Source organism: Typopeltis vanoorti, chromosome 16 (genome assembly GCF_054136105.1).
Source record: "Typopeltis vanoorti isolate ZY-2024b chromosome 16, IOZ_Tvanoo_1.0, whole genome shotgun sequence".
Taxonomy (NCBI): Eukaryota; Metazoa; Arthropoda; class Arachnida; order Uropygi; family Thelyphonidae; genus Typopeltis; species Typopeltis vanoorti.
In genome coordinates, this window is record NC_143564.1 from 48,902,266 (window position 1) to 48,917,903 (window position 15,638).

The following is a 15,638-nucleotide window of genomic DNA, read 5'->3' on the forward strand; positions in this document are numbered from 1 at the left end:
TTAAAGAAAGCAAGATTCAAAATTTCAATTAATAAATCACACAGGAGTCACACCAAAATTCACTCAAACACATAAGTTATCAAAAATAAACAATACTATACTAACTCATTTTATAAAATTTATATAAGTATAAAATACAAGCGATATTGCTAATTATTACTCAAAATAGCACTTATCTTTTTGGAGCTCTTTTCTAATACTACACACTTGCGACCCTCTAGTGGCCAAATGTGTGACATTTGGTGACAATGTGTGACATTATTATGTGACACCTCCAGGGAGTCCTAGGACTCATCATGTGAGGGCACACTACTCTACTTCGCTAAATACATCTCATCCTCTTCACTACTACTTAATTCTCCAACTATGACACTACTACCATTAAAGGCATCTATCGCCCATCACCACCTACAACAGTATTTTTTGTCTGTAAATTGCATATGTTCTGAAGGCCGATTTGTCTGTATGCGGGATGAAAAACCCGAGTTCCCAGGAGAAAAAACTTTGCTACCACCGTATGAGATTGGCTAACTCACCTTCAGCTGAAAAATTCCATATAAGGATTCCTCTCGTCATAATGAGAATTGAACCCAGTTCTTTTCCAGTTGAAGGGCGCAATGTTCCACTATTCTTCTAATTGCGCTTTGGCTGCTATATATGAATATTAACTTCAAAACACAAACAGAAGATAAACTTTGTGAAGAACAAAATGGCTTTTGAAAAGGATGCTCATGTATTGATTCATCTTTTACTTTAAAAATCATAATGGAAAGCATTTTGAATTCAACATAGAATCGCACATAGCATTTGTAGATTACTAGGAAGCCTTTGACAAAGCCATTAGGAACAAACCATGGATCATACTCATGAAATTAAACATTCCAAATCAGCCACTCTCAACAATAGCTAGCATTTATCAAGACAATCGCTCTAAAAATCAGTGAAAAGTTACATAACAGAAACTGATAAACTGAGGAGTCCATCAAGGATGCTCAATATTGCCACTCATATTTAATATCTGTATATGTGAAATATTAAATAAATGGAAAAAAAATATAAAAGCAGAATTTAAACTGGATTGTGGAACTATATTTAATAACCTTTTGTTTGCAAATCAAATAATAATGACAAGAAGCGACATAGAATTCCAGAGATCAATATTTTTCTTGGACACAATTTCTAACCAAATTTGGAATGCAGATACAGGCAAATTGGCTAGGAGAATATGCACACTTTACAGGTAAATAATACTATTGTGTGGGCGGTAGATGGTGTTTTCATTGTGCGTAGTTAGTGGACGAAGTACCACCTAGTTGGAGGACACATAAATCATACACAACCAAGGAAATGATGGGATGAAGCCAGAACAGGCAGGCCACTTGTCCTAAATTCCTGAAAGGATGATTGTAAAAAGCCAACACATAATGGAAGATATTTACATAAATAATCATGCCATCACCTGGACCCACTGTACAGTCCTTAAAACTCTGAAACATAGGCCAATGCTTTTTGTAACAATGATACATTTCTGAGCCTTCTATTAACTGTTTCCACAAACTGTGAAAACTACATATTTATGGTGGCATGCACAACATCCAATGGAAACGCTGCCACTGCTTGCTCCAAATCCACCTTTAGGTTGGCAGTGCTTAGGTGTCGTTTCTTGCAGGCTACTGTCTCAAGCTCCAAGCTTCGACTACAATTTGAAGTCCAGCAAATTCAGATCAGAACTGCTGCATAGCCAATCAGATGGTGATATGTGGTCAGACACAGTCACCTCCAACCCTCGCTGTGTGGACCTTGCCTTGTGTGCATGAGCTGAGTCCTGTTGGAAGGTCCACTGCCTACTGTGAAACAAGGTGTTATTCAGGGGCCACCATACCACATGTTTTAGCACGGTGTACTGCGGGAGAAGTGTCTTTGATTTTATCACCCTCTGTCACATCAGTTGTGGTGTTAGGAAGTGTCCAATAGAACGACAATAGGCTCTCGCTCTCAGGTCATCAGTTAGTACACATGACATCATTCTCTTTGAAACGTTCATCTCTCACAAGCTCACTTTCTGTATTCTCACAGGATTATAACAAAGATGTGCCTTCACAGTCCTTACAAGCAGTTGAATCCTTACACAGCTTGTTTGATCTGTTCTTTGGTAGTCAGGTACTCATTATAACGGTCAGTAGTCAATACACAAACATCCTACTGATCCTGGATGTTTTCAGCATGTTGAAAATAACAGGTGGCTGCATTCCAACCTTTTGAAGTTCTATTACAGCTGCATGTTTCATTCTCATAATCTACCCATTGCATGTTAACCGGTACAGCTTGACAACTCTCTCAACTGGTAGACACGTGAATTTTTGCCTGCACACAGCACCATAACAGAACTGGGCTGGGCTCACACAATTCTGTGAGCAGCACTGTGGGGTGTGGAAGTTGTAGCGGTATTTATGGCAAGACTGTGTATAGTTATTAACAGTTGTCACAATCCTGTTATATACATTGATCTTTCAAGATCTGTAATTTACACTCGGAAATAATATTTTGCCTCAGCTCGTGTCTTCTAGGATCTTTTCCAGGATTTCTGAAAAGAATTTGGCCAAGCATTTTTTGGTATGAGGAGTACAAAATTTAAGAACTCGGTATGCATTCTGTCTGCTCTTACTGCTTTATACTATTACTGTTTTAATGATTTTATACTTAGTCATGCTTAAGTTTGATTTTCGAGTACTGTGACTGATCACTGCACTCCTCGCTAACTCTTGCAGGGAGAAGTTGTTATGTTGACAATATGAAAAGAGATTCACAGTATTTCAAAATTAGAAATTCTGAATTAGTCACTCTTAATGAAATATGCTCTGCCTTGCTTATTAAGTGATCGCAATCAAGAAAATTCCCCTCTTCCCCTTATCACAAATGGAGATTGGAATCCAAGTCTCAATCATAACCAAATGTTATGATATAACAATTGAAGTGTTCAAAATAGCAACAATAACTGTTAAAACAGCACTGGACTTTTTTTAATGATTTGCACTTGCTAAAATATTTGTGTCACAATTTAAAATATCTTCAACTTCACATTGCATATCAGTTAAATATATTATCCTCAAAAAGTATACATATATTTTTAGAGGATAAGTGATGGTGATAATGTTGGGAAATTTTAATCATTAATAATATTTATACATTCCTTCTATTTCTCGAAGAAATGAATGAATAGTAAACTTGAAAGAATAAAAAATCAGAAAAAAAAAATCATCAGGATTAAAAATCAAACCTGATTCATGTAAGTCTCTTGAAAATCTTTCTCCCATTTTTTATTATACTTTTGCTGCACTGTTAAAATTGGTACAATAATTTACAGAAATGTGGAATTAATATATTTATCTTATTTAGACTATAGCATTACTTGCTAAATTTCAAGCCCGTATTTCATCTGCAAAAGAGAAAGAACATGATATAGATGTGAACAGTGAGGAAGAAGAAGAAGATGGTGACACTGATAACTGGTATTGTCATGTTAATATATACAGTATATTAAATGAAATATGAATTATATATATATACACACACACACACACACACATTTTTCTCTTGTTGCTGTTTTTTTGCTATCATTATAAATATAAAAATTTTTATCGATTCTTGAATTTGGCTTATTGTGATGTAATGCTTTTTCCAAACATAAAAATGACTGATATTAAGACATCCAGTGAAAGTCATGAAAAAAAAACAAAAAATTTATTTTGATCTTTGTTGTTACTCTTAATAATCAAAAATAAATTTGATTGACACATTTAATACAGTGTTTGAGGGAATGTTGATTACAGAGGTTGATATAAGAGGAAAGGAGGAGATATGATAGAAACCTTCAGGTTAGTTAAGGGATTCTATCAGATCAATGCAGAAGGAATTATAAAAAGAGTGGTTGTAACTGTGAAATTTGGCATTGTTTGGACCTTGCAATATTTTCATAGTCAAGTTGATATGAAGAAGTGTCCAATCGCAGACAATCATCCAAATGATCATTTGTAATTTGGTTTCTTAATCGATTTTTCTATGATGGTCTTTGAAAAAGCGGATTCTGACAAGTATGTTGATCTGAAACACAACAGAATTTTTTGCACAATATCATTAATATTGGGAATTTTTCATGTGCATACTTCCAAATGAATTCATTGTTTATTGATTTTAAATGTAAACTATTCTGAATGTTTATTATCTCAAGTTCTACTTCAGCTTGGTTTATATCAAACAGCCCACTAATTTTATTTGAAATTTCTGTGATGTTCAAGTTTTCTTGAAATGGATTATTGATAAAAGATACAATCATTTCAGTTTTATTAAAGTCTTTAAATCTTGAATTTATTTCTTCCTCAATTAATTCTATTTCACGAATAAATTCTTTTAAATCATAACAAAACATTTCTTGATTTTGTTCAAAAAATTTTAATAAATATGGGAGATGTCTAAATTCACGGTCATTTATATTTTTCTTTAACAAAAGTATTGTTGGAAAGTTTTTATTGAACTTAACATGTCAATTAAAGTTTTATCTCTACCTTGTAACTCTAAATTTAAATTGCTTAATTTCATACAGAAATCTACTAAAAATGATAAGTGTAACAACCATCTTTTATCACTCAATTGTGGATAAATATCTAATTTTTCATTAAGAAAAATTTTTATATCGTTAATTAATACAAGAAATCTTTCTAAAAATTGACTTCTGCTGAGCCAGCAAACATTATTGTACAACAGAAGTTCTCTATCATCATCTGCCTATAATTTAAATAACCGCCGTTGCAGAGCTTTTCCTTGAACAGAATTTACAATTGTCAATGTAATATCCAAAACATCTTTTGTGTTTAATCTTTTGCTACACAGTACTTGTTGGTGAATAATACAGTGGTACTTAAAAAAATCTGGATATTTGTCATCGTTTTTCCATAATGAAATGAAGCCTGATTTATTACCTATCATTGCAGGAGCACCATCAGTAGTAATAGACACAAGTTTAAAAAGCAGAAGTTTGTGTTGTTTCACAAATTCATCAAATGCCAAGATATCAGACAAAAAATACTTCAGAAAACAGGTTTTGTGTCTCATGGATGAAGTGAAACTTTGAAATGAATAATTAACATGTTTCATATCAATGAACTTTATATATTTGGATGCATGTAATAATGTCTTCTCCCTTAGTCCTTCCCAATAATGGTATAATTTTCAAAAGTTCTTTACTTGAATAATCTTGAAATACCATGCGAATAAATACCATTAACTGAGAAATATCAGTGAAGTCATTTGATTCATCAAATTGTAATGAAAACGCAACACACTGGTGAATGTCTGGCATTAACCTAGCCTGGAAACTTTTCTCCGGCAATTGGAACTCTTCCTTTTGGCAATTTGAAACCTTGTCTGCGACCTAGAAGTAGTCTCTCTAGTGACGTCTCGAACTGAGAAGCTCCTTTCTGGAAGCTTGAAACTCCTCTCTCAAGCAACGTGGATCCAGGCAGTCTCTCTGACGGTGACTCTGGACTAAGTGGCCTCCTCTTTGACAGCAATTCTGAAACTGGGACCTTTTCTGCTTGCTTCAGTCCCTTTTTATTAGGCCTCCTCTGAGACCTTGCATGAAGTTTGGCAACCCCCAAAGAATCGGTATGAGTCTTTCATCTTAAGTTTCAAGTTTGGCACGCCTTTTGTTCTCCTCCACTTTCTTTTGATTGTAAGTTGCCAGCCATCGGAAAGTGTTTGAACTCTTTCTGACTGACTTCGGAGCTGTTTACACTTAGTGCCTGCAAGCCTTTCTCATACATACAAGTTTTAATAAGAATCTTTCTAATGCTGCCATGTGCACTTTGGCGACAAAAACATTGCCTTTGTTTTTAACACTCTAACATATTCTTATTAAAGCAGTATATACAGTTAGCTTCAAAAGAGTTATTTACAAAAACATCTAATTCAAACTACCGAGACAAACAAAGTTTATTTTTTTACAATATTCACATGGAATTTAACCTAAGTAAAAAATCGATGTAATGTGCTTTGGAATATTTAATATTTAAGCTACAATCGAGTTTTTGCACTTTGCTTATAATCGTATTCACTCAGCTCACTGTTTGACTTCCACTCATCCAAATTAATTCATTTACCCGGACTTATAAGAAAATTACTGATTTGACAATTTTAACGAAAAATAAATAAACAATAGCAATACACTTAAAGCGAATTAAAAATAATACAAAATAATGATAAATAAAATATTATGTTTCCAGTTTTAATTAAATTTGTAAGTAAGGAGGAATAAATACACAAGAGATCGACCAAAAATCACTCCGCGATCGACGGGTTGAACCCCCCTGCCATAAAGTAACGAGCTGATATTAACACCTCCAGTTTTGATATCAAGTTTAATGTCATGCACCTGTAACCACTACTTCAGTCTAACTTCTGTATATATATATATATTATATAATTCAGTTCAGTTATATATTATATAACTGAACCTCTTGCCATTTACAGGGTATCCCAAAATTCACACAAGATTTAAATTTAGCGCCATTTGTGCGGTAAAGTGTTGCCAATGAGAAAAAAAAGACAGCGTGACAGCTGACAATTCAGGGTTATTAAAAATGACCACAGACAGCGAAGTTCGTTGAATGGATTATGGAACAACAACAAGTGGATGCTTATTTTTCGAACAAAATCATCTTGATGGCTTCGTTAATCGACAAAATTGTTGCATTTGGGGTTCAGAAAATCCACGAGTCACTGTTTGGTGCGGAGTTTGGGCTGGAGGCATCATTGGTCCATTCTTCTTCGGAAATGCAGCTGGTAAGGCAATAACAGTTAATGGTGCTCGCTATTGCGACATGATAATCCAGATTTTTGTGCCTAAATTGCAAGATATGGATGTGGACGACATGTGGTTTCAACAAGATGGTGCCACATGCCATACAGCATGAGAAACAATTCAATTACTGCATGAGTCATTTCCTGGTCGTGTAATTTCCCGTTTTGGTGATCAGAATTGGCCGCCCAGATCACGTGACTTAATGACGTTGGACATTTTTCTTTGGGTTTTTTTTTTTTTTTTTTTTTTTTTAAGTCTAAGGTTTATGCCAACAATCCCACGACCACCCACACCTTGAAGGAGGAAATTGAGCACTGTATCAACGAAATTCAGCCACATTTATGCAAAACAGTCATGGAAAATTTCGACAAAAGAGTGCGTATATGCCAGCAAAGCCGTGGGGGCCATTTACTCGATATGCTATTCCATTCATAACCCTATACTGTATACTTTATGAATCAATAAGAAATTACAATTTTTAATTAAAAACCTGTGTTTTCTATCAAAATTATTTCTTGCGTGAATTTTGGGACACCCAGCATATACTTTTGAGATCAACTTAAATACTTTCTGCTTACATTTCCACGATTTCTTTCTTGTTTATCTGAAGGTTTAAAAAAGTAAAATAAAAGTAAAATATCTGATCCCAGTAACCATATTTTACTTAGATTCAGCCTGTTCTTCCCTTCATTTCTGTTCTCTAATTTTTCTTAGACTCTTCTCAAGCATGCTTATGTAAGTTGGAAGTTTTTCCACTTGGTTATACTATAAATTAAAGATACCAAGAAATTATATAGCTGGTTTAATCCTTTATCCAAGCATAAACAAACAAGTTTGCACCTGAACTATATTTAGGACTGGACAACTCGTATAAAGAAGCTAAGACTTCACATCACTTGCCTTAGTATCCCATAATGCAAAGAACATCTCCTTGCAGACATGTATAATGCTATGCATTATGGGAAGGGTCAATACCCAGACCCGTTTCGACCTTTATTGAGGTCTCATCAGTGGGAGCCAGACTCAGAGGTGATACTAAAGTTAAAGTAATGCAGAAGTCATATTTTCATATACGAGTAGCCAAAAGGCATCACACCTTATCACCTCTGGGGCTAGCTCCCACTAATGAGACCTCAATAAAGGCCGAAACTGGTCTGGGCAGTAACCCTTCCCATAATGCATAGCATTATACATGTCTGCAAGGAGATGTGCTTTGCATTGTGGGATACTAAGACAAGTAACGTGAAGTCCTAGCTTCTTTATAGGAGTTGCTCAGTTCTGAAAATAGTTCAGGTGCAAACTTGCTTACTTACACTTGGATAAAGGATTAAACCAAGTATATAATTTCTTAGTATCTTTAATTTATGCTTATGTAAGTCATACATGAAACATTCTTTAGGAGAGCTCTGTTTTCTCACAGAAAATTTCCCTACTAAGTTTTATTTCTCTTTATATTGGTGGGTACTATGAAAGTTTTGCTCTAGTCATCCAAAATTTGACCTTTTGACTATGGCTTCTAAATTCTGCAGTGTAGCAACTGTAAAACCTTTATATATATATCCATGTTTGAACATTTTTAATTGAATATCGTCTACTCTATTTGCTTTCTCCATTTCAGATTTCTGATTTCTTTTTCTACCTTAAATATTTATATGTACTCCTGATTGTATTGCTCTTGAATGTTTTCTGATACTTAAAGGAGTCGAAGGAATTTAAAATGAATTAATAACTTGCCATATAGAATAAATAATTAATAATGATAATTAATAAATAACATAAAATGGATTTAACTTAAGTATGTATTTTTATTACTATATAAAATTTTTTCATCCACTGGAGACCCTCAAAAGATAGTCATTAATATCTCAGGATAAGAAGTAAATGCACTTTCTAAAGGTCCAGATTTCACATGAGCACCAAAAGTTGTTCCAGTAATGGACTCTTCTGGTGGTTGACAAAGTGTTATGTGATATTTCTTTAGATGTCACTTAACTGGCTTCAGTTTCAAATAGCACAAATGCTTTTCAAAGCCAAACCTCCTCCTCTGAATCTCCAGAAATGAAGCCCTTACTCTCTCTACGGAAGAATAATAATTTTATTACAAATGCAGAAAAAGGATAAGCATTAGTAGTTCAAGATCAAAATCTAGAAAATTAATTCTAACGTGACATGACTACTCTGCATATCGTTCTCTTGTTAATGATTCTATTCCTACCCAGATTAAGAAATTAAAGACTCTTATAGATAAAGTTTCTAATTGGGATGAGCATGAGCAGCCTTCTCCTGGACTACATTGGTTCTTCATGTTACAAAATTGCAAATTACTTTTGGCGTTCACAGGAAAGTCCTCTTCATTTATCAGAAATAGTTCTCATTAAAATGAGAACTGTTTTATAGAATAGATATCAGAGCTTTGTTTTTGCCCAGCAATCTCCTTTTCAGTCTAACTATTGTGTCCTTATTCACAAATGATTTCTTTTAGATGAAATACCTTACTTCCTCAAGCCAGATTTCCTGGCTGACTTTGTCATTCATTCCGGCCACTTCACATGCCAAAATAAACTTTACCAAAAATGTTTTTTTTTTCAGTTTTTGACAATTTTATTATCTCTGATTCCATTTACAATAATCTTTCCTCCATTTCTAAGCTTTTTCAATATCCTCCAGAACATATTTCCACTCTAGATATTTATCTTCTATATTCTTACCAAAGTCATCCCAAGACTTGTTTAGCTACTTTTATATATAGTTTAGGTGCCGTATATTTTTCTCTGTATTCCATCAGGGTATCTGGTGACTTGCTATGTATTTTAAATATGCTTTTCACTTTCTGGGACTGCTTCTTTATGGAAAGTTCACTCAGTTACAATATATGTTATACTGACAAGAAATTATATTCTTGCTTTAATCCTATTGTTGTGTCTCCCAATTTATGATTATTCTATCTAGTGATTTTCTGCTTATCTATGTTCAACTATTATCTATGTACGAGATATCACCCCAAAATACAAATATTTAATCTATTTCTCCTCTTAGTGTCCCTAATATTTATATTATACTGCGCCTTTTGGGACATTTAGTTCGAGATATTAAATACAAAAACAAGGAGCAATTATTAAAATATGTCTGAATGTGAAACAATATTGCAGTCGTGACACTTTATCTCGTTTTTTAACACATTAATTTCCCACATGATTAGGTTTGTACGTTTTTCAAGTGGTGCATTGGGCAGCAATTTTAGACAACTGTTTTATCAATGAACAATGGTTTATTAAACTCATTAGTATGGTACAATTCAATTTCTAATATAATTCAATTCAATACCAAGAAAACATTTACAAAATAACATTAGCTTATCACAAGTAATTTCGCTATGATCCTATATGGGTATTGCGATCATGCCGCCATAACAAATTCAACACATCCAATCATATGTATAATTCCAGATCTAATTAACACCTTAGTTAACCCTATATTAGTCGGAATATACGCTATATTCTGTAGCACATGGACATGTGTGATCAATTCACTCTATTTAACTATCCAAGACTATGTAGATTAACTTATCCTTTCACTGTACTAACACATAACTTTTGACATTTAAAACTTTCCTATACGTTACAATATACATGCATAATTCTCAGGACACATAATTACTTATATAATATTAATATTAACAAGCATACTCTCATTATAATCAGTCATGTACTAAAGTCCTAGTATAAATTTCCTTAGTCTCTTCAACATTTCAGTAATAGAATAATGATTACAATTACAGACGATTTTCAGTTAACACAAGAATTTTACAGTACCTTTTTCTCTTGAGTTTTCTATATTGGCCTCTACCTTTTTCCGATTGAACTATCCTGGTATGATCTCTCTTATAATCTGTTACTCCTAAGTTCTTTTGTCATTAAACTGTACTTACGCAATCTTTACTTTTCGTACTTGAATTATGGACACTTTTAGAATCATCTATACAGTGGCTGTGAAACTCATCACATGGACACCGACTTTTTTTTTTACGGATTTCCTTTTCACTGGACGATGAAACACATAGATAATACTTTCTTTCCTTAGCTAAATGGCATTCCTCGTTTCTTACCATAGGAAATACGGAATCAAAATCCCGCTCACTTTTGTTTCCTTGTTGTGACGACTGAGATTAACTCCAATCCCGCCACTCAGGGAAACCACATGAAACCTATACGAAGGAACTCGTGAAGAAACTATCCAGGAAAAAGCCCTGGGGGGGGGGTTCTAACCCTTTTATACCTTGACTCCTAACGGCACCTTCTTTAATTTCTTTTCTCCGTTCTTTCTTACTTGATTCGACTTCACCGACCAATTAGGGTGGCATTTTTCTGCCAAACATCCTTCGGTCGGCGAGCCTGCGACGATGTCTAAATCCGGGAATTGACCCTGAGTGATAGTCTGTTGTTTTTCTTTTGCTAGCCTCTAAATTAATCCCCCTTCCAAAATTTTTCTATGAATTTACTTAATATTTTAATCTCTAGCCTCTCACATACAATTTCTTATGACTAATCCTTTCTGTCTTACTCAGCAAATTTTTTTTTTATATCACAACTGTAATACATTCCTTCTTTTATTATTTAGTTCAACAAACACTTTTTTTGACATATATTTTACTTGGATGTAAGAATATTTTTCTTTCTTTTAAATAATTCATCTATTAGCTTTTATACAGGGTTTTATTTTATTTTCTCTTCATGTTACACCATGATAATTGGGAATTCTACATTCTTAAGGTATCAGGGTGTAACACTATGCCCAAGCATAAGCAGGAAGTATCTTCAATTACACCACTTGTGGGATGCTAAGGTAACTGATGTGAAGTCAACAGCTTCTGTACACTAGTAAGTATACTAGTAATGAAGATACTTCATGCATATACATGTTTTGGTGTAAGATTAAACAAGAATATAATTTCTTGTCAAGTATAATATAGACTGATTCTTTAACTTCTTGCATCCCCTTGGGAGTTTGAATACTTCTGTCCTTGCAAACATTTCACCACATACTTCTCTGGCTGAACCAGTGTGAAAATGTAACAGTAACATAGTCAATGCTTTTTTCCTTAGTTTGTCTTCTCTCCATATGAATTTATGGACATCATTATGTTGAAAATATGCTGTTTCTCTAAATTCTGCCAAAATATTTCTATGTGTGGTGTTCATTACTTGTTCTGGTGTTTGGATCTCTAACAAGAACCAGTCTTTGTGTTAGCTCCTTCTCTAATTAAAAATTCTTCCACTTCTCATTAGAAGAACCTTTTGTGAACCTATTCACACCAATAACGCTCATTGTCCAATCTCCCATTTTGATATTTGCCCATATCTCTCTGCTTGAAATTGTGCCATAAAAAAAAAAAAATTGTCTTCATGTCGAGTGTCAAATAGTATTGTTACTCCTTCCTTTCTCCGATCACTGTTGTCGAATATTGTTTTTTATGGATTTTTTTTCTCCTTTGTTTTGGTAACGGTAACACCAATTATGTCAACATGGCACTTCTCTAATTTTTTTTTGACAGTTGTGTTTCTTTTCCATTAATACTTCTTATTGATATATCTTGAATTTTGCTAATGTTGAGTTTGAGTACCAGTGGCTGATCTTTTTTTTACTGTTTTCTCTGGTTCCCTGATATGACATTTAACTATCCTCTGTTAATACTGTATATTAATTGTCTGTGGTGTAATATATCTGTTATAAAATAATATATTCATTAGATTAATTTAAGTTTATTATTAATATATTTCTGCAGCAGTACTTTGACAATTAATATTACACTTAAAAGAATGTCATATACAGTCATCTTAAATGTAGTCAGATTTTGAAACTGAATAATCCTGTCATGAGAATCATATAATATAGTCATGCAGTTGTAAAGTGAGATAAATCATTCAGAATTGTAGTGTTGACGTGGTGTCATATGTAATAATTATAGATAAATTCATTCTAGTGATTGAACTTATGAATAATAATCAAATTGAAAAATAAATTGATTATAAAAATTAATGAATTAACAAAAAAGAGAAGGCACTCCAACTGCATCCCTTTTTAATAAAAGAGATATATTAATGGCTTTTTTTTCCTCTCTCTGTTTTATTCTTTTATTATTATTTTTTTTTATGAATGTTAATATTGATTTATTTTCGCCATATTCACAGGCTGGCACACACTCTTCATTTTGAAGATCAAGGACCCGCTTTAGCCAAAGATGCTAATACAGATATAGCTGATCGCTATGAACTGTCTGATCCTAGAAACCCTATCAATCAGCGAAGGAGACAAACCAGCAAGCAGATTATGAAGGAAAAGTTTTAGTCAATAAAACTGATCAGAGAATGTAATATATCAATTAGAAATTATGAATTTCTTTAAGCAACACTTTTAATCACATTTGTTTTCCATAAGTTGTACTTAAAAGTGAAATTGAGGCAAATACAGTTTGACTAATTCTTTATCAGACTAAGGTCTTTAAACAATGTTTGATGCAATGCCACATCTAGATATTTTTCTGCCCAATATGTATATTACCTCAGGTGCAACTCATCAGAATTAAACATAGGCAGTCACCAGTAGGATGAGCTATATTAGCTAATTTAGGCTTCGTATCCATGTTGATTCATGGTGAAGACAAAAAAACAAGTGTTGCATACTTCTAAATCATAACTATAAGATACAGTGGGTGTCCACTTACTGCTGTGGTTAATTGGCAAAAAAAAAAAAAATAGTAATTTCATGATGAGCAATAGGGACCTTTTTTCCCTTTCAATAAAATTATTAAAATTGTTTCTTTGTGTTGTTCCTTACTTTTATAAAAATGTATAGATGATATTTTAATTAATAAATAATATGCAATTTAATAATGCTTTACGGTATAAACAACAATATCAAGAGAGAAAAAAACATATATTTATTAAACTCACTAATAAGCATCTTCCTGAAGATGCTGTTGGTCATATAGAAAGTGAAACATGTCAAGGAAATACATCTAGTATAAATAAAAAACATATAGGAGTTAAAATCTGGTTATTTATTATTTAAATTCACCAATATTTCTGGTTTTCTAACCTGCATTATCAGAGCACAATTACAACTGTGATAGGTACACACAATTAAACTAGATAATTGTAGAAACAATTTAAATTGTTACTGACAACAGAACTAATTGTCCTGCACTCTGTAGGTTAAAAGTAATCACAAAGTTAATCACATTTTAAGACCTGGTGGCCTGACAGAAGTCATATTTCTATAAATGTGATCTTTCTACAGATCTTAAAATGATAATCTCCAAGTTCTTTGATAAATACATGCAGCCATACTTGTTGAGGTGAGGAGAGTGCTACATATCTTGATGCTGATTCTAAACAAAGTCTCTCAAACCTATAACTTCTGTGTAATAAAGATGTTTTCTTCCATGTGATCCTATACAAAGGAGTATCCAGAGCATGGTCTGCCAATCCCAACTAGCCATACAAATGATCGAAGATGTAATTTTGTGTTCTTCAAGGCAGATGTTAACTGATCTACCATTCTGTCCAAAGTAGGCTAAACTGCAGGCACACGGAACTTTATACACTCCATGATGTTCAAGAGAATGTAGTCGATCTTTTGGAGAACAAATGAAAGTGGCATGGAGATCATATTTGAAGAGAACTTTGTTTATTTTTTATGTTAAGTGTATATCTGATGTAAACATATGGGATAGGAATGATTTTGCCATGATCCTGTGTGTTGATTGTTGGCAGGATAGTAGGTGCATGTAATATTTTATCTATTTTATATGGACTGTAGCCATTGGCTGACAGGGTGTTGCGATGATCCCTGAGCTTGGTTTCAAGGGCTGTGTAATTTGAACAAATAGCCTTGCCTTGTAAGTGTTTTGGGATACCATACTGTTGGGAAGGATGGTGATATGATTGCTTATGTAAATACCTTCCTCCATATATATGTATATACATGTTATTACTTATGGAAGTACAAACAGTGGATGGGATTGCTGCGGGTTCCCTTGTCATCCCTCCCTCTCTGAATAAGTTCTATTACAGAACATTTGGAAAACCAAGCACTCAACTCGGCCACACAAATAAATCAACATTTTGGCTGTACTGTGTTTATGTGTGTTGTTTGCCATTTGACCACATGGTCTATACACATTACATACATTTTTGGTGCATCTTAACAGCCAACACCATAAAATAAAGTGACAGTTGTCTTCTTCATTAGATATACTAGTGATACAACTCCCTAATGGCTCATTATCCTTCTTCATTTATAGAAAATCATACAGGAAGATATTTACATAACAATCACATCACCACTCTTTCCATCATGTGAAAGAGTGGTGATGCCTAAAGAAAAGGTTTTCAAAACAATGCAATTATATGTAGCAAATGGGACATTTTACAAAGCAACACATGTCTATAGTTAAGTTATAAGTCATAACCATGACTTTATGGTTATGACTTATAACTATAAAGGGGTTCGGGTTACTATGACAGCACTCGTGATTAATCTCCAATCTAACATTTTGTTCTTCTAAAGCATTTCTGACTGAATCAATCCACTGACCTTGGTCTCCTCCAGGTTTCTTTCCTACAATCTTGGCATCAAACACCTGTTATGCTAATGTTTCTTCACTATTCTATTTAAGTGGCCACAAAACCTTAGATTAGCCCTGCTCACACATTCTTGAATACTGATAGTGTCAAGTTCCTTTCTAATATCTTCATTTTTAATATGATTCTGCCACTGATGC

The 15,638-nt window shown here is 33.5% G+C and overlaps 1 protein-coding gene across 1 annotated transcript in view; it reads left to right on the top strand.

Moving 5' to 3' along the window:
• LOC150098009 (spliceosome-associated protein CWC27 homolog) overlaps positions 1 to 13,671 on the top strand; it is a 243,340-nt gene extending 229,669 nt beyond the window's left edge. Inside the window, exons 10-11 of the mRNA XM_090406212.1 lie at positions 3,397 to 3,509; positions 13,045 to 13,671. Coding sequence (XP_090262338.1) covers positions 3,397 to 3,509; positions 13,045 to 13,201 — 270 coding nt within the window. The 3' untranslated portion in view covers positions 13,202 to 13,671. The remainder of the gene's footprint in view (positions 1 to 3,396; positions 3,510 to 13,044) is intronic.
• Positions 13,672 to 15,638: the final 1,967 nt, after the last annotated feature.